The 24195-nt window shown below is 37.5% G+C and overlaps 1 protein-coding gene across 2 annotated transcripts in view; it reads right to left on the bottom strand.

The window, feature by feature from the left end:
• Positions 1–23354, bottom strand: part of Mctp1 (multiple C2 and transmembrane domain containing 1) — a 333870-nt gene extending 310516 nt beyond the window's left edge. The window contains exon 1 of one of the 2 annotated variants that reach the window (XM_028760130.1): positions 23279–23354. In XM_028760130.1, coding sequence (XP_028615963.1) covers positions 23279–23339 — 61 coding nt within the window. In that variant the 5' untranslated portion in view covers positions 23340–23354. The remainder of the gene's footprint in view (positions 1–23278) is intronic. The other variant, XM_028760129.1, reaches the window with a different exon arrangement.
• Between the last annotated feature and the right edge of the window lie 841 nt (positions 23355–24195).

Genomic DNA, 24195 nt, shown 5'->3' with positions numbered 1-24195 from the left:
AATCAGTCAACAGTTAGGAATGTCACGCTGAAGAATTGTGGAGTAACCAAATTAACACAAAGGAAGTGATATAAATGGAGATCTAAAACCAACAATGAAAGCTAAAAATGCCTTCTTTACATTAGACATCAAAAAGTAAATGATGAATACACATTGTCAGGTGCATACATGTGATCCTGTGGGTATCCATGGTCATGTGAGTGAATATACATGGCCATATGATCATGTGGATATACACAGTCATGTAAATACTTGTAGTTTTGTGGGTATCCATTGTCACGTGGAAATGCATGGTCACATGGGTACATACAGTCACAAAGATACACTTGGTTATGTAGGTACTCATGTTTCCATGGATACATCTGGTCAGGCCAAATAACCACCTTCTAAAGTTGTTAAATGGGTTCTCTTTTCATTTCTTTCAGAAGTTTAGTCTTAAATACAAATGAATTTTCAAACTATAAACTTAAATTATTAATGAACCCTTTGTTTACTACAAAGATAAGTGACCTACACAAGATAATTAAACAACAGATTAAAATATAACATTTTAGTATTTAATACCCTCCGACTGACATTTTCTTTCATAAATAAAAGACTTGCAAGGAGTTTTTTTTAAACACAGATGATCAAGCCATTTATCAGTGTTCTTTTATAATCCATTTAATGTGAATTCTGCTATAAATATATTATTATACAAAAAATTATGTATGATCTTACAAAACTACTTGAAATCTTTCAGTAGTAGAATTCTTTCCTTATAAGATTTTCAAATTCGGCTGGAGACACATCTTCTTTCTGGGCTACAACTCAGACTGGGGAGAGCTGGAGCTCCAGACCCCCTCACACACCCAAAGGCAGCTTGACTCCCAGGAACTCTGACACAACCAGGCTCACAGAATCCAGAGATAGCAAGGCCATAACCAGATAACTAGATGGCAAGAAGCAAGCTCAAGAACATGAACAGCAGAAACTAATGCCATTTGGTACCATTAGAACCCAGTTCTCCCACCATAGCAAGCCCAGGATACCCTAACACACCTGAAAAGCAAGACTCTGACCTAAAATACCATCTCATGAAAATGATAGAGGACTTTAAGGAAGACATAAATAACTCCCTTAAGGAAATACAGGAGAGCACAGGTAAAGAGATAGAAGCACTTAAGGAGGAAACACATATATTCCTTAAAGAAATACATGAAAACACAGTCAAGCAGGTGAAGGAATTGAACAAAATTACCCAGGATCTAAAAATGGAAATAGAAACAATGAATAAATCACAAAGGGAGGCAACCCTGGAGATGGAAAACCTAGGAAAGAGATCAGGAGTTATAGATGCAAGTATCAACAACAGAATACAAAGATAGAAGAGAGAATATCAGGCGTAGAAAAATACCATTAAAGATACTGGCACAACAGTCAAAGAAAATACAAAGTGTAAAAAGCTCTTAACCCTAAACATCCAGGAAATTCAGGATGCAATGAAAAGAACAAATGTAAGAATAATAGGAATAGATGAGAGCCCAAGGCAAAATGCCAGGAAACATCTTCAACAAAATCATAGAAGAAAACTTCCCTAACCTAAAGAAAGAGATGGTCCTAAATGCACAAGAGGCTTACAGAACACCAAATAGATTTGACCAGAAAAGATACCCCTCCCATCACATAATAATCAAAACACTAAATGCACAAAACAAAGAAAGAATATTAAAAAGCAGTAAGGGGAAAAGGCAAAGTAACATATAAAGGTGTACCTATAAGAATTACACAAGACTTCTTAACAGAGACTCTAAAAGCCAGAAGATCTTGGACTGATGTCATAAGACCCTAAGGGAACACAAATGCCAGCTACTATTCCCAGCAAAAATCCAAGTCACCATATACGGAGAAACCAAGATATTCCATGACAAAACCAAATTTAAACAATAGCTTTCCACAAATCTAGCTCTACAGAGGATGATAGAAGGAAAACTCTAACACAAAGAGGGAAACTACACACATGAAAACTCAAGAAATTAATCATCTCACAACAAACCCAAAAGAAGAGAACCTCATAAACACAATACTACCACTAACAACAATAATAACAGGAACCAACAATCATTGGTCTTTAGTATCTCTCAACATCAATAGACTGAATTCCCCAATAAAAAGACATAGGTTAACAGACTGGATGTGCTAATGGTACCCCACATTTTGTTGCACACAGGAAACAAACATCAGTAACAAGACTGACAGTACCTCAGAACAAAAGGCTAGAAAAAAATTTCCATCAACTGGTCCCAAGAAAAAAGCTGGAGAAGGCATTCTAATACCCAATAAAATAGACTTTCAAACAAAAGTTATCAAAAGACATGAGGAAGGACACTTTATTTTTATCAAAGGAAAAAAATCCATCAAAATGAACTCTCAATTCTGAACATTTTTGCCCCAAATGTAAGGGCACTCACATTTGTAAAAGAAACATTACTAAAGTTCAAAACATACATTGAACTCACACAATAATAGTGGGAGACTTCAACAACATACTCTCACCAATGGACATATCATGGAAAGAGAAATTGAACAGGGACACAGTGAAACTAAAGAAAGTTATGAAGCAAATGGATTTAAAAGATATCTACAGAATATTTCACCCTAAAACAAAAGTATATGCCTTTTTCTCAGCACTTCATGGTGCCTTCTCCAAAATTGAGCACATAATTGGACACAAAACAAACCTCAACAAATACAAGAAAACTGAAATAATCCCATGCATTCTATCAGATCACCACAGACTAAGATTGGTCTTCAATAACAACTAAACCAACAGAAATCCCACATACTCTTGAAAACTGAATAACTCTCTACTCATTGATAACTTGGTCAGGGATGAAAGAAGGAAGGAAATTAAAGTCTTTCTAGAATTTAATGAAATGAAGACATAGCATGCTCAAATTTAGGGGACACAGTAAAAGCACCACTAAGAAGAAAATTCATGTCATTGAGTACTTCATAAAGAAATTAGAGAGATCCTGCACTAGGAACAACAACAACAACAACAAAAAAAAAACCAAATACACCCAAGAGGAGTATACGACAGGAAATAATCGAAATCAGAACTGAAATCAACCAATTAGAAACAAAGATAACTATACAAAGAAACAACAAAACTAAGAGCTGGGTCTTTGAGAAAATCAACAAAATAAACAAACCCTTAGCAAAACTAACTAGAGGGCCTAGAGACAGTATCCAAGTTAACAAAATCAGATATGAAATTGGAAATATAACAACAAAAATTTAAAAAATATCATCGGAGTCTATTACAAAGCCTATACTCAATAAAATGGAAAATTTAGAGGAAATGGATGATTTTCTAGACAGATATTAGGTATCAAAATTAAGTCAGGACCACATAAACTATCTAAACAGTCTCATAACCCATAAGGAAATACAAGCAGTCATTAAAAGTCTTCCTACCAAACAAACAAACAAACAAAAAACGAGAAGAAAAGAAAAAGGAAAAAAAAAGCTCGGGGCCAGATGGTTTTAGTAAAGAACCTTCAAAGAAGACCTAATATCAATACTTCTCAAACTATTCCACAAAATAGGAAGAGATGGAATACTACCTCATTCATTCTGTGAAGCCACAGTTTCACTAATACCTAAGCCACACAAAGACCCAACACAGGAAGAGGACTTCAGACCAATTTCACTTATGAATACCAATGCAAAAATAGACAATAAAATTCTTGCCAATTGAAGCCAACACATCAAAATGATCATTCAACACGATCAAGTAGGTTTCATCCCCGGGATAAAGGGATGGTTCAATATATAAAATTCCATCAATGTAATCTACTATATAAACAAACTCAAAGAAAAAAAATAACATGATCATTTCATTAGATGCTGAAAAGCCTTCAACAAAATACAATATTCCCTCATGTCAAAAGTCTTAGAAACATCAGAAATTCAACCCACACATCTAAACATAATAGAAGTAATATACAGGAAACCAACAACCAACATCAAATTAAATGGAGAGAAATTTAAAGCAATCCCACTAAAATCAGGGACAAACAAGGCTGCCCACTCTCTCCCTATTTATACAATATAGTACTCGAAGATCTACCTAGAGCAATTAGACAGCAAAAGAAGACAAAGTTGCAAAGAAAGAAGTCAAAGTACCAGTATTTGCAGATTATATGATAGTATACATAAGTGAACCTAAAAATTCTACCAGAGAACTCCTCCAGCTGATAAACAACTTCAGCAATGTGGCTGGATATAAAATTAACTCAAACAAATCATTAGCCTTCCTCACCACAAAGGATAAATGGGCTGAGAAAGAAATTAGGGAAACAACATGGTTCACAATAGTCACAAATAATACGAAATACCTTGGTTTGAATCTAACAAAGCAAATGAAAAATCTGTAGGATAAGTACTTCAAGTCTCTGAAGAAAGAAATTGAAGACGATCTCAGAAGATAGAAAGATCTCCCATGCTCATAAATTGGTAGGATTAACATAGTAAAAATGGCCATCTTATCAAAAGCAATCTACAGATATAAATCCCATCAAAATTACATCTCAATTCTTCACAGAGATAGAAAGAGCAATTCTCAACTTCATCTGGAATAACAATAAACCCAAGATATCAAAAACAATTCTCAACAATGAAAGAACTTCCAAGAGAATCACCATCCCTGACCTTAAGTTGTAGTACAAAGCAATAGGAATAAAACCCACAAAGTATTGGTATAGAGACAGACAGGTAGATCAGTAGAGTAGAATTGAAGACCCTGAAATAAACCCACACACCTCTGGTCACCTGATCTTTGACAAAGAAGCCAAAACCATCCAGTGGAAAAAAGACAGCATTTTCAACAAATTACGATGGTCTACTGGGGGTCTGCATGTAGAAGAACGTAAATTGATCTATTTTTATGTCCTTGTACACAGCTCAAGTCCAAGCAGATCAAGAACATCCACATAAAAACAGATATGATGAATCTAATAGAAGAGAAAGTGGGAAAGAACCTTAAACACATCGGCACAGGCAGAAATTTCCTGAACTGAACACCAATGGCTCAGGCTCTAAGATTAACAATTGACAAATGGGACCTCTTGAAACTGAAAACCTTCTGTAAGTCAAAGTACTCTATCAATAGGACAAAATGGCAACCTACAGATTAGGAAAAGATCTTCACCAGCCCTACATCCAATACAGAGCTTATATCCAAAAGATACAAAGAACTCAAGACATTAGACTCCAGAAAATTAAGTAACTCAATTAAAAATAGGGTTCAAAGATAAGCAAAGAATTCTCAATGGAGGAATCTTCAACAGCCAAGAAGCAACTAAAGAAATGATCAACTTCCTTAGTTATCAGGAACATGCAAATCAAAACTGTCCTGAGATTCCACCTTATACCAATCAGAATGGCTAAGATAAAAAACTCAAGCGTCAGCAAATGCTGGTAAGGATGTGGAGAAAAAGGAACACTACTACATTGCTGGTGGGATTGCAAGCTGGTACAGCCACTTTGCAAATCAATCTGGAGGTTCCTCAGGAAATTGGAAATATCGATACCTGAAGACCCAGCTAAAACACTACTGGGTATTTACCCAAAAGATGTTCCTGTATATAACAAGATCTCAGAAGATCTTGCTTCACTATGCTTCACTATGTTCATAGCAGTGTTACTTATAATAGTCAGAAGCAACTGACTATTCTAGTTGTCTGGAAATAACTCAGATGCCCCTCAGTTGAAGAATGGATACAGAAAATGCAGTACATGTACACAATGAAATACTACTCAGATAATAAAAATGATGACTGCTCGAATTTTGCTGGCAAATGGATGGAACTAGAAAATATCATCCTGAGTGAGGTAACTCAGACTCAAAGGACTTACGTGGTATGTACTCATAAGTGAATATTACTCCAAAATCTCTGAATACTCATGATATAACTCAAAAACCATATGATGCTTAACAAGAAGAAAGGTGATAGTTTGGATGCTTTAATCCTACTTAGAAGGAAGAACAAAATAATTATGGGAGGCAGAGGGAGGGAAGGAACTGGGTGGGACAGGGGAGGGAGAAGGGGGAAGAAAAAGGAGGTGCAGGACCAAATATGGGAAGAGACAGGAGAGAAGTCCAGAGGGCCAGGAAAAATGAATAGAAATAAGAGGCAGTGGGGTGTGGAGAACTTGAAGAACCTCTAGAAAGACTCAGAAACCAGGGATGCAAGAGCCTCCCAGGACCCAATAGGGATGACATTAGCTGAAATACCCAACAGTGGAGAGAGAGAACCTGAAGAGATCACCTCCATTAGATAGACATGGCCCCCCCGTGGAGGGATCGAGCCACTCACCCATCTAAAAAATTTTAACCTAGAATTCCCTGACTAAAGGAAATGCAGGGACAAAAGTGGATCAGAGGCCATTCAGATACTGCCCCACCTTGGAATCCATTCCCTCCACAGACACCAAACCCCGACACTATTACTGATGCCAAGTTGTGCTTACAGACAGGAGCCTGGTATAACTGTCCTTTGAGAGGCTCTGTCAGCACCTGACTAAGACAGATGCAGATACTCACAGCCAACCATTGGACTGAGCCCTCGGACACCAACAGAAGAGTTTAGGGAAGAATCGAAGGAGCTGAAGGTGATTGCAACCCCCATAGGATGAAAACCAGGATCAATTAACCAGACCCTTCAAAGATCTCAGGGAGAAAACCACCAACCAAAGAGTACACACAGGCCGGTCCATGGCTCTGGCTACAGATATAGCAGAGGATTGTCTCATCTGGCATCAGTGGGAGAGGAAGCTTGATGCCCCAGAGAAGGGGGATGCTAGAGGGGTGAGGTGGGAGTGGGTGGGTGGTTGGGGGAACAGCTTCTTAGAAGCAAAGGAGAGCAGGATGGGGTGGGAGTTTGTGGAGGGGAGACTGAGAAGGAGGATAACATTTCAAATGTAAACAAATAAAATGATTAATAAAAAGGTCTAAATTCTTCTAACAATGGAAGTATTAATGCAAAGATTTTGGTTGCAGCCATTTCACAAAAGCTGTCGCCTTCAGTGCTAGTGAGAGCCTATAATTCAGGCACCAGAAAAGCATGTTAATCTCCCCACACTTAGACACTGAGTAATATACTACTCTTGAATGACATAAGCTAGGAAGACCTTTTAGTATTTAATACTTGACGTTTACTTCTCTCAGCGCAGTTGCTAGGTGAATATAGATGATACAGCATTGCTAAGGAAACCCATGGTTTGAAGTCCTAATCATTATGCTTTAAATTTTATTTTGTCTCAAAATGAGAGTCTACATTTTGCTTTTTCTTTTGTTTGAATAGCCACACCTATAAGGGCTGTTTAGAAGTCCAGTCAGAATCTCAAATGGCCTGCTCAGAAATCTGTCAATCGCCTTCCCCCTTTAAAGGGTGACGAGTTCATAGAAATGCCTCCAGTTCTCAGGCTTCTCATTAAAAGAAAGAATTCCCATGTAGGCTCAAGTTCTATTCCCCAATATCTTCTTATCAATTTGTGAATGTGACCAAGTTATTTCCCAAGTTCTGTTCTAATCTTAAAACATGTAGGGTGTGTCTGCCTTTTATAAATTTCTCTCTATAGCTAGAATGAAAAATTTAAAGTCCAAAAATAAAAATGGCTTAGAGACAGGTACAGGATGTGACTGTTACTATGGGTTGCCTTTTGCTCCCTCACCCACCTGGAAGGATGGTTTGCTTGTATCTCTTCCTTCTGCAGTCATAAAATAACTACTATTCTCTTTTCAACTCTTTGAAGCAAAGTGCATACACTGGCTTATCATCTTCTTTCTGTCTCGTGTGAATGCCCTATCAAAAATGTACCCAGGTATATTTGTGGATATTACTTTGATTCAAATGACTAATACATGCTAGACATTGTGCTTGTCAATTTACATGCTTCACTAAACTAGGATTTTATTCTATTATTATATTTTATATCCCAATATTATGTGATGCTTTATACTTCTAATTATTAACATCATTGTCATCAGAATTGTTATCAACCATGGGCTTTGTTATATTGTTTTCCAACACTCCAGTTGTCTTAGGGTCTCTTTGCAATCAGCCATATGTTGGACATAACAGAGTAAGTGCTAAGTGGCTGCACATAGGAAATTATTTCCTTCATGGTTTCCTGTACTTTTTATGTGTCTGGTATTTTAAGTTCTTGTGTCATATATAAAACACGTCTGGAAAAGGCAAAGCCATAGCTTTGAAAGGGAATACAAGTGGAAAAGTGGAAGATGGTTTAGGTTGGCACGGGGGGGAACATTTCAAAGCAAAGCACCACTAGAAGGAATTTGATAATAAAGTGATTTATCTTAGATCTTGAGACTTCCTCAGATACCAACTTACACCTACGGTATGACCTGACTGCTGAATGTGCAAATACAGAAACAGCTCTACTCTATCACTGGGTCCTGTTGGATACTACAGGGTTTTCAATCAGTCAGGTCCCTGATGCCCCCAGGTTAATCTTCTATCACACATGCCAGGACTTAGATTACTCAGTGTTGGGTGAGGTTCCACGAGTTTATTCCATTAGCTTTGGCCCTCCACGTGCAATTTATATTCCCTCCAAAATAATTATGTAAACCTTAGAAAGCACAAGTATCTTCTGTCCTCTGTGTGATTAGAGACAGATCCTGCCAGCAAGCATCCCATGCACTGTGAATAAGCTTTATGAAAGCAGGAAGATATCCTCACCTTTCAGACTGTGACATCCTCTGAGGCAAAGGAGACACTTAACACCTACATTTCAGTTTGCTTTCTTTAATATGTCATTATAAATTTATTAAAGTGGGTTTTACCAAGCTGAAGAAAATCAAATTTGGGGGATTCTAAAAGCATTGAAAGTTCCATGATGTTTACTCTTGAGATAAAGATCTTTAAAAACACCTTCCTGTCAGACAGAGTTAATGGCCTTTTTTCACGGGGATGAATTACTTGGCTTCTCAGAACAGCAGTGTACCATCCGAGAGTCGTTTCTATCTTGCTTAATATCTCCATCCCCATCTATAGAAGGCACACTTCATTTCTTCATTTCTACTACACCCAAAGGCTGAAACTGCACAAAATAATGAATGTTTTCTAAATCCTAAAGTTTAAATGAGATGAAAAGTGCTCCTTAGCAATCTTGCTCATTTGATTCATAAATAATGACTTTGGGGAGTTAATATTTTGTTCTCATTTTTTGGGGGGAGGGGCAAGTTTTACAAAATAGCCCAGGCTAGTCTGGAACTTGCAACCTTCCTACTTCAGCCTTCTCACTTTTAATATTGTAACTGTGTGCTAACTTGCCTAGATGCTAGGTGATTTTTGAAAACAATTTGGATTCTGAAATCGCCTCCCTGTATCATTTTACTTGCTGTTCTGTAGTTTGGGATAAGTAAGACAAGATAAGGTTTTATCAGTTCAGTCTAACATCTCATAAGCCAACTTTAAAAGCATTGTGTAGAATATTTGAAACAACTAGACAATCTGGAAAGAAAGGCAGCATTCCCCTGTGCTTTTTCTCTCTGACTACTTATACTCTGGGTTGTCCCAAAGTTAATGACAAAGACTACAGGGTGGAGAGGAGAGAGGGGGCTGTTAGTCAGTGAACAGCAAAGACAAGAAAAGGTTGTGTCACATACCTGAACAAGAGCTAACCCTTCCTACAGGTTCCATCTCTAGCTTACATGTTCAGTAAGATAGGTTTATGGCTCTAACAGTCTGGGAGCACTAACTGATCCACCTCTGCTTTGTTCTGTCTATAAAATGTTATCCTAACCCATGGCCAATACAGCTGCAGTGGAAACAACTTAGGTTTTGCTTCCCCGATTTTTTTTTATAAAAATATTCTTAACACTCTTATTTCTCCTTGTTGCTGGAAGTTGTGAGCCGTTAAAGGGTTCACCTGATTAAATAAGATCCACCAAAGGCCACCTCCTTCTGACTGACTTGGGAGACATTTATTGTGTATATAAAAGCTGTGCAGGCAGCCACCGGAGTGAAAACCTCACAATTCACTCTGTCTTCTCTGAGGGCTCAGTATATGAGGACTTGGGTCATTAGGAATCATTTTAGAATTCTGCTTACACCACAAGTCCTAAATCCACTTTTATTTGGGTGATTTATTACATTCTATCTTCTAGACCTCAATATAGAGTCCCCAGGTAGACACTCAGGCCACAGATAATCAAAGAATTATGTTGGTTTGGCCAGGGCTCTCTCCATAGAGAATTCTTAGAACACTTCCTACCACATTTCCTTCAATTACACTGAACTTAATAAAAGTGTGAAGAGTATTTTCTTCCTGGGACTCTGACATCTGAAACGTAATTATAAATGAAAAGCATAGAAAGAAAAGCCTAATACATTGAAAATCTGTATATACAGATTTTAAATATATGTTATAGTATGTACTCTTCAACCACAATATACCTAAAATGTTTTGCCATTACTCATAAATTTTAAAACAGCTCCTTATTTTCTTGTGAAAAATTAAATACTCCATTTTTCTACATAGTGGTAGTCTATGTTAGAATAACAGCAGACCATTTGAGATGTTGCCTTTTCGCTTTATTAACTTTTTGGACATGTGATTGAGGAAAGAGCAAAACACATCTACTTTTGCTATAGGATCTATCATTTGTAATAGCAAAGAATATTTGTGTTTATCAATACTATTGTCTCAAAATAGCAAACCCAAGAGCAGAAAAAGAAAGCAATTTCCAATCACTTAAAATAGTCCAAAATATTAATTGTCTAGCTTTACTTCTCTGGCAGGCTTGAGACCAGAAAGTGGTTTCTTTTCAGGAATATAAAGTATACCAAAGAGCAATTCTGAAATGATTTACAGATGATTATCATGCTATTTAAAGACAATAGAAGCTTTATGCTTTAAACAGTCAGGTTAAAAACTGTAGGCATTATCTTCAATGTCAGAAGAATAGTTGCTTTTTTCCAGCCCTCAGCATACTGCTCTTCTTTCTGTGTAAGAAGATGGGCTGGTGCGTTGGAGTACATAGTACAGAGACACAATGAGAAGGCTGTCAACAACATCAGTCACTCGTTAGGGCTAAGACAGAGATATGCCAAAGAAGCACACAGGCAGAGAAATTCAGAAGAGAAAAGAAAATGCCAGAGCTCATTAGAATCTATAATACACACTAAAAATAATGGGAAAGAAAAGACCCTTGCACCTGTCATTTAGATAAATATTTGTTCATTTTTAAATCAATCATGTTTAGTTGCTATCATGCTAAAATAATAATGTTGCCAGGCAGTGGTGGGGCATGCCTTTAATCTTAGCACTCAGGAGGCAGAGGTAGGCAGATCTCTGTGAGTTCTAGGGCAGTCTGCTCTACAGAGTGAGTTCCAGGACAGCCAGAGCAACACAGAGAAACCTTGTCTTGACAGACCAAAAAAGATATAGAAGGAGTAGTTGGAGAAAGAGGAGGAAGAGGAGGAAGAGGTAAAGGAAGAAGTAAAGTAGGAAAAGGAGGAAAAGGAGGAGGAGGTGAAGGAGGAAGAGGTAAAGGAGGAGTGTAATGGGAGGGACACTTGGCACATTGCACAAGACTTTGCAAACAGGGTTTCATTTACTCCCTGAACAGCTCGTTCCTAGGAAGGGCATATTTTGTGATGCCCAGTCTGCAGATGGGATTTAGTTCTTGTCCCTCTGATGACAAACCTGTGCTGTGGCAGATTTATCCTCCTAAATACCAGTGGCTTTCTGAATCTATTCATTTCTCTCATGTTGTTAACTTTCAGTAGCCAGAACTTGCTTGGTCCTGTGCCTGAGCCAGGCCATGGCATCAAAACCTTGAAAGCAGCATTTAGTTGAAAGAAACTGGGAAGTGTTGAATAACGCATGCTCCTGTTTACCACAGAGAAAAACTCTACACCAAGTTCAAGAGGACCACTAGAGGTCCACTGCACCTTCATTTCCTCACACTGCAGCATCTCTGTCTCTTCCCAGTCTCCTCCTTATTCTTACCATGGCTTCCTGGAACTGTCTGGCAAAGAAACTCACATTAGCATAGTAGGGATTTTTCTAGTGCTTAAAAAGTGATTACTTTCTACTATGACAGTAATAAAGTATTATTAAAAACATCTGAAATTTCAGAATTATCAGTACTCCTTGAAAAAGACATTTATTTTACTTTTATAATTATACTCACAGACTTTCTTTAGTAAACAGAAGAAAAGGTTTTCCAGTTTAACTAGAAGTTTTCCTCTACCAGTTTTATTCAATAAGTGGTAAGTTCTTGATGCATAAGAATTTTTGAAAAATCACATGCACAATTTTTTAGTTATTGCTTCTGACTGTATTTTGCTGTAATAACTATTTAAACCACTTGGCTACATCTTAAAGATCTTAATGAATAGCAAGTTGGTCATTCTTCAACTATAAGGAGACTTTCACTTTAATTTACAATTATAGAGTATTGTCACACATTAACAATGCACAGATCCATGCTTGGCAGCAATGGGGAGCAGAGTATGGAGAAGTACATGAGGAGTTACAAGCTCTGGAGACCTAGGATGCCCCTTTGCCTCAACCAGTTTCTTTCTAAGGCTGAGAGCCCAGAGCTACAACCTTATTTCTAAAGTAACGAAGACCTAGAAACTTGTTCTCTGCCCCAAAGATACAATTTGTATTCATTAGGAAGACAAAGTTTCTCTCCCTTTCTCAACAGAGGAAAAGTGACTCTTCTATGCAGCACTTGTTACAGACACACACTGACAGTGGCACTGATGTGACCCCTCCCCTGCAGTATGCTCTCTGTAAGTGCTGCTGACATCAGTTCCCAGCATCTCCAGCAGGGTAGGAGAGAGTGAGCCTAGGAGATTGACACTAGAAATAACAATGCTTGTTCTTTGATCTAGAAACCAAGCCCATACTTGCAGTTAGGGAAAATTAGAAAATTAAAGATATCAATAAATTATTCTTGAGGTTCAACTTTCTATTTACTCTAGAGGCACCCTTTTCATCCACACAGTCCACTTCTGGCACATGCTTATCACTAAGTTGTTTTCAAACACAGTTCTTTTAGGAGCTTCTGGGATTGTGTGTTTCATGGGGAACACTGAGCAAATGACAGTTGGCTACTGGTTATTGAAACTACAGAAGAACACTCGACATTCCTTTGGTTTTCTTATTTTTTCCCTTCCACCTTAAAAACATGTGATCTGGGCTGGAGAAATGGGTCAGTAGTTAAGAATGCTAGCTGTTCTTGCAGAGGACCTGAGTTCAGTTCCCAACACTCATGTGTGCTCCCAGACATACAGACATACATGTACTTGCATAAACATAATGTTAAGAATGTGAGCCAACAGACTTTAAAGGCATGTCAGATGGAGATTCTGAGTTCAGAACTGTCATGTCAGTCTTGTGAACATCTAAAAGGACTCACGGTCTCTGATTTGTCTTTTCATTTGATCTTAGACCTGAGGCAGTGAACCAGATCTAAGGTCTGAGAGTCAGAAGACCTTGGTATTCCGGGGAGCCCAGGTTGACGGGACACATTTATTGATTACTCTAGACCCAAGGAATTCTGTGGTTTGTGCTATATTTGTGGAGCAACCATGCAGCTTTTGACTGCCTTACTGTAGAGAAAGCTACTCTAGGAAAGCAAGTCTTGGTAGCAGGTGATCTTTCACTAAGCTCTTCTGGTGGCCCCTGAGCTTTTTCTCTTTTACCTGTGCTTTATTTCCATGGTTTCATTTACTTCTAGGTTAAAATTGACATGGCAATTGGCACAGTGGCTTTCTGCTTGTCCACATGTGGCTGCAAGCAGTTGTTTACAGTGTGGAGTTTGTGTATGAAGGTGTGTATATGGTTCTCGGAAAAGCTTTTTCATCAGTAATTCTCAAACTTTAAAATATACCAGAATCAGTGAAAAGGTTTTAAAATACAGATGAATGGTATTTCTTTCCAGAGAGTATGATTTCATGGTTCTGGGGTAGAAACTTCAAATTTGTAACTTCTATTGAACTGAAAATCATTGCTGTGTGGGACAATTTTCCTCAGAGAGCTCACTGAATATAGGGTCAGTATGTACCTTGTAAAACATTCAATTAAATGAGTAAAATCTACTTTAAAAAACAAAGAAGATTGAATGGATTCCTAATTGTACAAGAATGAAGAGCGAAAGGGACATTCTCCCTGGGCCAGCTTGAGGAGGGTAGGTAAAAATTCTATAGGGCAAGAAGCAATTGGGCAACTTTGTCACCAGACTAAAAAGAGCTGTCCTCCAATTATGCTGAAAAAGCTATGCATGAACCATATCAGGAGAACTATCCCTAAATTATGGTAAGAAATCTGTTCTAAGCTATGCTAAAAGAGCTGTCCCTAAACTATGCTGAGAGCCATACCTAAACTATGCTAAGAGAGAATTTACTTCTTGACAAAGTTACCTTCATGTGACCACAGAGAGAAGCTGACAAGATTATATACTCTCTCAAATAGAATAGAGTTCATGTTTTTATTAGTCCTGAGATTAATAGGTGCATATAAATTTAGAACAGAGAGCTATGCACACACACACATGCACACACACACACACACACACACACACAAACACGCATGGGCAAAGGGAAAAGTTCTTTAAAGGGGAATAGTAGCATTTAATTAATTACTGTCTAGGTTACTAAGATAAGGTGAAAGACAAAAGATATGCTAATAATCTGTCCTCAAGAAACCCTTTTAAGACTGTAGGTCCAAATTTAAAGGCATTTTTACAGTGGCCAATTAACATTAATTATGAAATGTCCTTTAGATTCAGTTAGGTAATCCAAAAGGCAGAGAGAGAGAGGGGGAGAGAGAGAGAGGGAGAGGGAGAGAGAGAGAGAGAGAGAGAGAGAGAGAGAGAGAGAGAGAGAGAGATATGAAGAGAGAGAAATCTAGGGTAGCTAGGGCCCCTTTAACGCTCAGCATCTGTCTGGTGGCAGCAGGTGATGACATAAGCAGTTGCTAGGACCTGAAGAGCAGGCTGGCCAGTGGAATTAGTCTGTGTACTAACACCATCTCCTTTGACTTAGATATTTCAAATAAATGTGACGAGTTCCTGGGCTACTGTTATGATTGCAGTTGGTGCCCTCCATCAGAGAGCCCACCCATCCCAGTTTTCTATATTTCTACCTGTGTGTCTGTCTTTTATTCATTCCCTCTTTACCTTAGTCAGGATTCTAGAACTAAGCTATGCTGAGTGTGGCACTATCTGCTCAGAAAAAAAATGTGTATTTGTTTTATATAGTAGATAAGGGATCATCAGTTACACTACAAATTTAAGAATGGATGGATGGAAACATATCGAACTCAAATGAAACAAAAATTGTACTTTTATTTTTCTTTAAGTAAGATTATTTCAGGCAGTTATGTGCTAGATTGGATTTCCTGAGAAAAACTTTAGAGTGCTGTTACTGAAGCGTTTAATACCAACTGGGGTTCTGTTGTTGGTAAAAATTAATTTTCTTTCTGTGATTCACAACTAACTCTGAGGATTGAAGTAATTAATGTGTTTAGTATTTTAACCAAAGTAGTGACAATGTAAAGACACCTGGTGGTTACACACAAGTTTCCTTTCTTAGATTTAGTCTTCTGTGAATGTTACGGGTTTGCAGCAGAGCTGAATGCCATACAGAGTTCTAAGCACCCATCTTGACAAACATACCCGCTCCCCCACTAACTGTCCCGTAAAAATGACATGTGTGACAGTCAGTGAAACCTACCTTGGCACCTCTTAATCACAAAAGTACTCAGCTTATATTAGTATTTGATGAGTATTGTTTGTATATCTAGAAACCTGTGAATGTTTACAGTATAAATAAATACTCAAGTTATAAAGCTAAATATCGATGTAGTAAAGCTGCCTAATATATTTTTAAATCCATTGCATTTAATCTAAAATGTATCATTTATCATTATTTCATGCACATATCTATATGTTAACATATACCAATGGTTCTCAATCTTCCTAACACCTCAACCCTTTAATACAGTTCCTCATGTTGTAGTGACCCCCAACCAGGTATTCTGTAAAATCAATAATTTATCTAAACAGCATTAATTCACGAAAGTTCATCTTTATGCTGATATGCAGGGAATATACTCAATAGCTAATGCCCAGGGGTTGTTATATTAACTTAATAATAACAACAGAAAAGCTATATCAGCTGCAAGGAACAATCCTGAGATAAAGTCTCTTTAGGACACTGCCTCATAGAGCTCACCGATCACAGAGCATGTAAAAATGGTGGGTCACCTCCAGGAAGGCCATCTGCTAGCCTTAGCCTACCTGGATAGCTCCTAACACCATGTGATCATGAAATATGGCTTTATGGATTGAGCAAAAATAAAAGCAAATGAAACATTCAGTCTATTCTGACACTTCTGTATAAGTAACCTGTAGTCTTTGCTATTCTGCCCATTGTAACTTGAGTAAGATGAGGAATGCTTGCATTCACACCAGAAATGGCAGAGTGACCTCATGGCAGAATGATCTAGACAGATTTTAGTTTTACAATCAATTGGAGATGGCTTTGGCACTACATTAGTGATGACTAAAAAGCTTTGGACATCTGATAGTATCTTCACTTATCCATAGCTTATTGCCTCCTTCAGGGTAATCATCACCCCATTTGCAGGCATATTGCCTGCATGTTCAATTCCATTAGGAAATATTGTTCTCCTCCATTCTGCTGTCAGTAATAATGTAACTAGGAATATCAGTCTGTCACCAACAGCTGCTTTCTGTCTCACCTCATTGTCTGCTTAAAGGCTCCTGCTGTCGCATACAGGAAAGGGACAGAGTTCTCATTGGAAGCAAACAGTCTCAGACCTTCATGAAAAGGCTGTTGAAGCAAGGGGTACACTTTCTATATATGATCTGAAGTTTGAGTAACTGTGCTCAAGAGCAAATGACTTTATGAAAGACCAGCAATTAAGAAACAAGACTGTGACAGTCAAGAGACATCTCAGTAAGGTTGGTTTCAAATATTATGCTTATTATGTTTCAGTTATTTATACACCATCAAAACTAATGAAAATTAGAATTGAGCAGGTGAGGTCTCCTGAAAACTTTTGTTGCTGACCCTAAAAGTGCTTAATTCATTAAAAATGTCTCTGTTTATAACTTCCTACTACAGCCAGCACAAAATAATGGCTTAAAGCAGGAGGAGGGACATGCAGTGAAAAGTCTTGAATTCGTGGAGCTGCTTCGGATTGCAGTAGCTGACTATGATTTGCCTCATGCTTTAACAGAAGCATGGTGTTGCCAGCTGCTGATAGTTTCTGCAATTGTGTGAAATTTGGAGTGCTAGAAACTTTTCATAGGGTATATAAAGGCTAGAGCCCTGACAGGTGTGTGTGTGTGTTGAGGGGGATGGGAGTGGTTACTGGTCATTTAGAAAGGTTAGTTATGGTTTGTCAGTAGCCATGGTCCAAAAAGAAACAAAAGGAATGAAATTTGATTCAGGTGTCTTTATATATTTCTCTCTCTCCTCTATATTATCTAGCGGTAGGGGGTGAAACCTTGTAGATAGACGGTGGGAAAAAGAACCACCATAAAGTAGCAAAACACAGGTAAAGTATAAGATTCTCAAGATCATACTATCTATAGTTCATAGTTCATCAGGGTGCCTAAGGAATAGATAACAAAACTCAGAAAAAGAAAGGAGTATTTTAAAAAGTCATCTGGTTGTGTTGTCACAAAGGGCAAATAAAAGGAGGAACAATGGCCAGCTCAGAGTACCCAGCCTGCCTCAGTGACTGGTGCATATGAAGGATCCTACAGAAATGAAGTCCAAAGATAATGGGGAGGTTGACTATGATGAAGAATGTGGGCTTAATTACTTTTTGTTCTCCTGTGAATATATGATGTGAGGTTCAGAGATTATAGGCATCTGGGTCTTTCTGGGCAGTATATGGAAGCAACATTATAATAAATGATAAAGTGTGACTGCTGATCATTCTAACGGTTACACAAGTGTCTGTAGTCATCCCCTTCTAGTTTCTGTATGGCTCCCAGGCACCACGGGTGCCACGAACCTTAAGACTCCCACAAGTTGTCTTCCTTCCTTTCTTTCTCCCCCTTTACATAGATAGCTCTGTGTTTCAAACATCCCAAGTCATTGTTGGCATTCCTTTAACCCTACTCTCATATTCCTTTTCTTTCTGTTTTCACACTTAAAATCCAAGTTCAGAGGGCTTAATAAAAGGCACAGTAGTTAAGAGCACTGACTGTTAGTCCAGAGAACCAGGATTTGATTTCCAGCTCCCACATGACAGGTAACAAGAGTTAGTAACTCTAATTACACGAGGATCTGAAGCTCTTATTTGGTCTGTTGAGACACTGCAAGTACATAGAGCACACACGTACGTGCAAGCCAATCACCCAAATGCATAAAAAACGTCTGTAAGCTAAGCCGTGTTCCTCCATCACTTCAGTGCTTTCTAACTGCCCTTCCTCTTTAAGCTTTCCACATTTAGTTGCCCTACCAATTAAACATGGTATTATGTTACACATCTAACATAACCCGACACTACTTATTCAAATGTCAAATCATATGTTATCCAAGACAGTCAATCTAAACTTAGCTTGGGTTTTTCAGCTACCTAAAAAAAAAAAAAAGTATCTTTGGGGCTGGAGAGACGGTGGCTCAGTTCAGCTGTTGCAATGGTTAGTCTTTTGTCAATGCGACACAGTTTAGGGTCAACCTGTGACTCTCAATTGAGATTCATGCTTTCATAAATTGGACTGTAAGCAAGTCTGTGGGATATACTCTGTGGGATATACTCCGTGGGATATACTCCAAGGGATATACTCCGTGGGATATACTCTGAATCACTGAGCGGCAGTCCCGCTTGCTCAGGTCCTGGGCTGTGTGAGAATGCAGCTTCAGCAAACCGAGTAAAGCAAGACAGGAAGCAGCACTCCTCCAAGATCTCTGCTTCAGTTCATGCTTCAAGAGTCTTGCCCTGTTTGAGCTTCTGCCTTGATTTTTCTCAGTGGTGGGAGGTGCTTGAGTCATGTGCATTAAATAAACCTAGTTTTCTTCTAATTGCTTTTGGTCATGGACTTTATCATAACAATAGACTGCAAATAGGATAGCAGTTATGAGAACTTGCTACTTGGACAGAGAACTATAGCTCAGTCTCTGGCACCCACATCAAGCTTCTACACTAATTACAGCTACAGGGAATCTGATACTCTCTCTGAGTCCATAATCACCCTCATGAACTTTCAAAAAAACCACAAACATACACATATATAAATAAAACACCATATACACAAGAACAAGCATGCACAAGCACACAGAGGTCCACATGTTTGCACACACATGTACACACACACACACTCACACAGTTAAAATGATTTCCAAGTAAAGAAAACTGACTGGGTTAGATTGAAATTAGCATTTTAAATATATGGTATATTTTTCTTCGCTGCTAAGTACTTCAACGCATGGCATTACCATTCTCTTGAACCTCGTTTCATGCTTCTTTCTGAGAATATACTTTGATACTCTAAGAAAGACAGTACTATGTACACATGGAATCTGGACTGGGAACCATGATGAAACAGGGTATGGTAGGACAGAGAATCTAGACTTAAATGTGTATTTAGTATATTTTATATGTTATTCAAGAAAGGGTACTAGGGTGTATGCCAGTACAATGATACACTGTTGAAAATATAATAATGAAATCCAACATTCTGTATAATGAATATACATTATCAATTCTAAAAAGAGGGATAGAAGAAAGACCACACAGTGTCTTAAAGGTAGGGGCCACTATGCTCAAACAGATAGCAACCTATAATGAGTTTTCCAAGATTATACATTTATAAGTATGTTGACCCTTTTGACACAAATGCCCATGGACATGGTGCGTATGTCTTGGTGGATCTTATCTGAAGAAAGTGCTTGCCTACACATCAAATCACTGCCAATGGCAACTACCTGTACATTGTAACTTGGACAAGACAGCCTCCTCCATAGTTATATTTGGAAGTAAACTTTTGCATACAATTTTAGTATCCACTGATAGTTTCTACCAGGAAATGCTGTGACAGTGATGTCTTTAAATGGTGGCTTACTATTTGCACCTTTCATTCTATATTTGTCCACTAGAATTCTACCATTAGGAAAGCTATCTTCTTCTGCCTCCTACTCACATACTCAGCCATTGATTTACTACTATGGTAGGTAAATGTCCTCCTATGTTCATACACTGTCAGCGTCATTAACACTCTTCAGAAATAGTCTCACTTGAAGTCACTACTGGTTTCTTTGAAGTGGCTCTTGTGTTTATCATCCTGCTAGCAATATTATTTTTATAAAAGTACAACTTTACTTTTTGTCAGTGCAAAATGTTCCAAGCTCGTCTTGTATTTTTTCTACCCAGATCTGTAATGACTCATTTCTCCAAAAGTCCTAATCACTTGCATTAGAGAAATTGTGTTTAGGAACAAAGATTTGGATCATTGGTGTGTTAATTATATATTGTGCTTGTTGCTGTTACTGTTGATGTTACACCTGCCATTGTTTCTTGGTCCCCTTAGCAGACAGATGCAGAGCACACAAACACATGTTTAACCATTACAATGTATCTCAACACACACATAATAATTCAAACTGATATATGTGGCATATCGGGATTTAGTTTAGCTTTTCTGTTTTCTGTATTTAAACATCATTTTTCCAACAGTGAAATATTTAGGTCTCAGTATCTACAGTGTATTTACTTATTTGCTATCTGGCTCTTAGCATATTTACATGTAGCAGACTTAACATACTTTCAAAATTGACAGTTATGCTCTGGGGCATATTTCGGCATAGTCCGCTTGATCTTGATGTTTTGGTCTTCAGTCCAGGGAGAACTGTACTGGAGGAAGAATTTACTTGGAGATGTTCCTTTCTCCTCACCTAATCACTGTCATCTCTATTCTTGCTAACTGTTCTCACTTACATCACATACAGTTGGACTCTTACCAATCTCATTGGTGTCTGACTTTTTCTTCCTGTATTTCTTTTGTGCACATTAGTAGACTATGCCTTGTTTGTTACAGCTTTTTATTTCTCACAAGAAGGACTGCATTCTACTGACACTTTTTTTTAAGTTTTGCTACACAAACTTAACAATTTATCTTGTAAGATTTCCACATTAACTTCTAGGCCTCTCTCTCTCTCTCTCTCTCTCTCTCTCTCTCTCTCTCTCTCTCACACACACACACACACACACACACACACACACACACACACACACAATTATAGGCTATCCTCTTGTGTGGATGATCTATAGTTTCTTCAACTATTCACCTACTTGAGGGTTTAATGTTGTTCCTATAATTATATAACTATAAATAATGCTACAATATATAGCTATGTGACTATGTGTTCAACAATGTTAGAAACAGACCTGGGATTAAAGGTTGATATTATTTCCTGGTCTGATTCTATTTTAGATCAAATGACTCAATTTAATTTGAGATCACTTTGAATAATAGAAATGGTCTGTAAAATGCTAACTGTATATTATTTCTCTCAGTTTGTTTATCTTGAGTGCAACTTCTGAGGTGGTCTGATTCAATAAATATTTCTCTTTAGCTTCTGGAGCAGATGTTTTATTCTAAAAAAGTTTCCTGTGTCTACTTACATTTTAAGGTGTCTAGTTGTGAAAAATAGTTATTACATTAAATAATTAATCATTCAGAGACAAGGGATAACTATGAGTGCATCTAGTTTCTTTGACTTTCTGAGTGTAGATTATCGATGGAGGTGCAGAGGCAAAAGCATCGTATCATCAGGAGCCTCTTTGTCCTTTGATGCTGAGAGAGCACAGGCTTAGGGACTATCCCTTATATTGACTGGTGCTGTTACGTCTCAACTTAGTTTCCAGAAGATGTGGGGTTCCCAGGTCTCTGGAGACTGTCATCCCTGCGAAGCAAGTAGTGAACATTATCTCAGGCTGCTACCTAGTCGACTGGTCTCTTTCCATGATTCTGTCTCTATTCTGGGTCTAGAATGCTCTCATGTGGCCCAGACTAACTCATCAAGAAATTGCCTAGGAATTTGAAATCTGAGAACTAAACCGTACTGGCTGCCTTTCCCTCTGTGCTGCTATAAATTTCTGTATATTGCACCAGGAAGACATCCAATCGAGCTTCAGACAGCTGCTGATTAAGGTCTGCAAATTTTCAGGAGATGTTTCAAATCTCACTCTCACAGCAGGTTGAACTGAGCAACTTCAAGTACCAAAGAACCTGTTCTAACAAAAGTTAATTTCTGACACAGTGTCTAATGTAAACATATGTAATTACATATCACCCATGTAATTGTATGCCTCATCTATGTACATGTATGTTCACCTATGTAAATATATGTCTAGTTTATGTAAATGCATGCCTTATTTGTATAGATTATCGGTTAAACAATATGTAAATGTAGAATATGTATAAGGCCATATATGTATAAATATGTAATGTATATGTATATATATATAATGTATATGACATATTATGTATAATTATAATACAGTATACACCATAATATATAAACCTGTATAAATGTAGACTGACTTACATAAGTCTGTTTCATCTGTGTAAAAGTACACTTCACCTGTGTAAATGTATGCCTTGTCCATGTAAATTATGTCTGCCTCACTCATGTTAATATATGCACTATTGACATAAGTGGATGCCTTACCTATGTAAATGTATACTCACATATATAAATGTATGCCAACCTATGTAAATGTATGATCATCAATGTATATGTGTCTCACCTACATAAATGCATGCCTTACTTATGTAAGAATTTGTTTTACCTGTATAAATTTATGTTCTGTTATGTACATGTATGCTCAACTATGTATGTGTGCCTCAATTATGCAAATATATACCTTACCCGTTAGTGCACTCATTATCTTTGTAAATGTATGCCCTCCTATGCACGTGCATATCTTCCCTATGTGAATGTATGCTCACTTATGCACATGGATATCTCACCTATTTGAATGACTATATAAGACTTGGTGGGAGCCTCACCAGCTGGGTCAGAATGTGGAGCCCATATCCTCCATGTCAGAGGAGTCAAGTCACATATTAAAGCATGTTTCTGAATCCCAAACTTCTGGAAACTGTATTATAGTTAATGTTTTAAAACATAGGCAATCATGAAGAAAAGAAACTGTCAGAAGCACATAGAGAAAGCTTTGAATGATACTGTTCTTAACTTTTTACCTCCTCGATCACGGGCAGCTAAACTTTGACCCCTTCTTAGTGTGATATCCAACTGGTACATTCCGGGATCAGCCAAAGGGACATCTGCATTACTGGTTCCAACTGTACTTATTCTCTGGAAAATAAAAAATACAGAAAGTACTAAGCTTATTTTCTTTGTTCTACCTTTTCCAATGGGAGACTGCATGGAGTTTAAAACAAAATTAAAAGAATTAGCCAATGAAATCAACCAAATCACATACAGTTGTCTAAAGGATCTAAAATTCATGAAAGTCTTTAGGCTCAAAATGAAAGCATAACATAACATAAGTAACATAAATGTCCTATTTTTAACTCTGTTTACAGCTAGCGATTTCAGTATGAAAAACATTGCCTATAGAAGATTATATAATTCATTTAAGGAAAATTAACACAGAAATAGTGTGTAAAGTTAAAAGTGAATGACAAATGGAAAATGAAGATATGCATTAGAAGTTGCCTTATACATAACTGAAAATTAAAAATGAAAGGATTTATTCCGGTGATTGTATTGTCTCATTCATTTATGCAAAAGGTCTCCTGCTGGTGGATTATACACTTCTATCTTAGATCCAACATAAAATATGATATAATTATAAAGACATAAACTCTCCTAGCATTTTGACAGTATTTGCAAGAAACAAATTCTCACTGAAGCTCAATTTCCGATGTTTCCTTCTTTGGAATCAAAGTGTGCATGCTATTTATGGACTCAGAGTTTTCAGTAGGGCTGTCTAATGGAATATTTTAAACAACAATGCTTAACAAAAATTGTACATTTTATATTTTGTAGTTTCAGCTAGCTTGTATACAGCAGAACTTACTTTCTTCCCAGGTTTGAGATTACTTAAGATTCTCATTTCTTTTCTGATTAAAAGGGGATGTTCTTTAATTTTAAA

Source organism: Grammomys surdaster, unplaced genomic scaffold (genome assembly GCF_004785775.1).
Source record: "Grammomys surdaster isolate TR1022 unplaced genomic scaffold, NIH_TR_1.0 126391, whole genome shotgun sequence".
Lineage (NCBI taxonomy): Eukaryota > Metazoa > Chordata > Mammalia > Rodentia > Muridae > Grammomys > Grammomys surdaster.
This window is presented reverse-complemented; position numbering and strand designations above follow the sequence as displayed.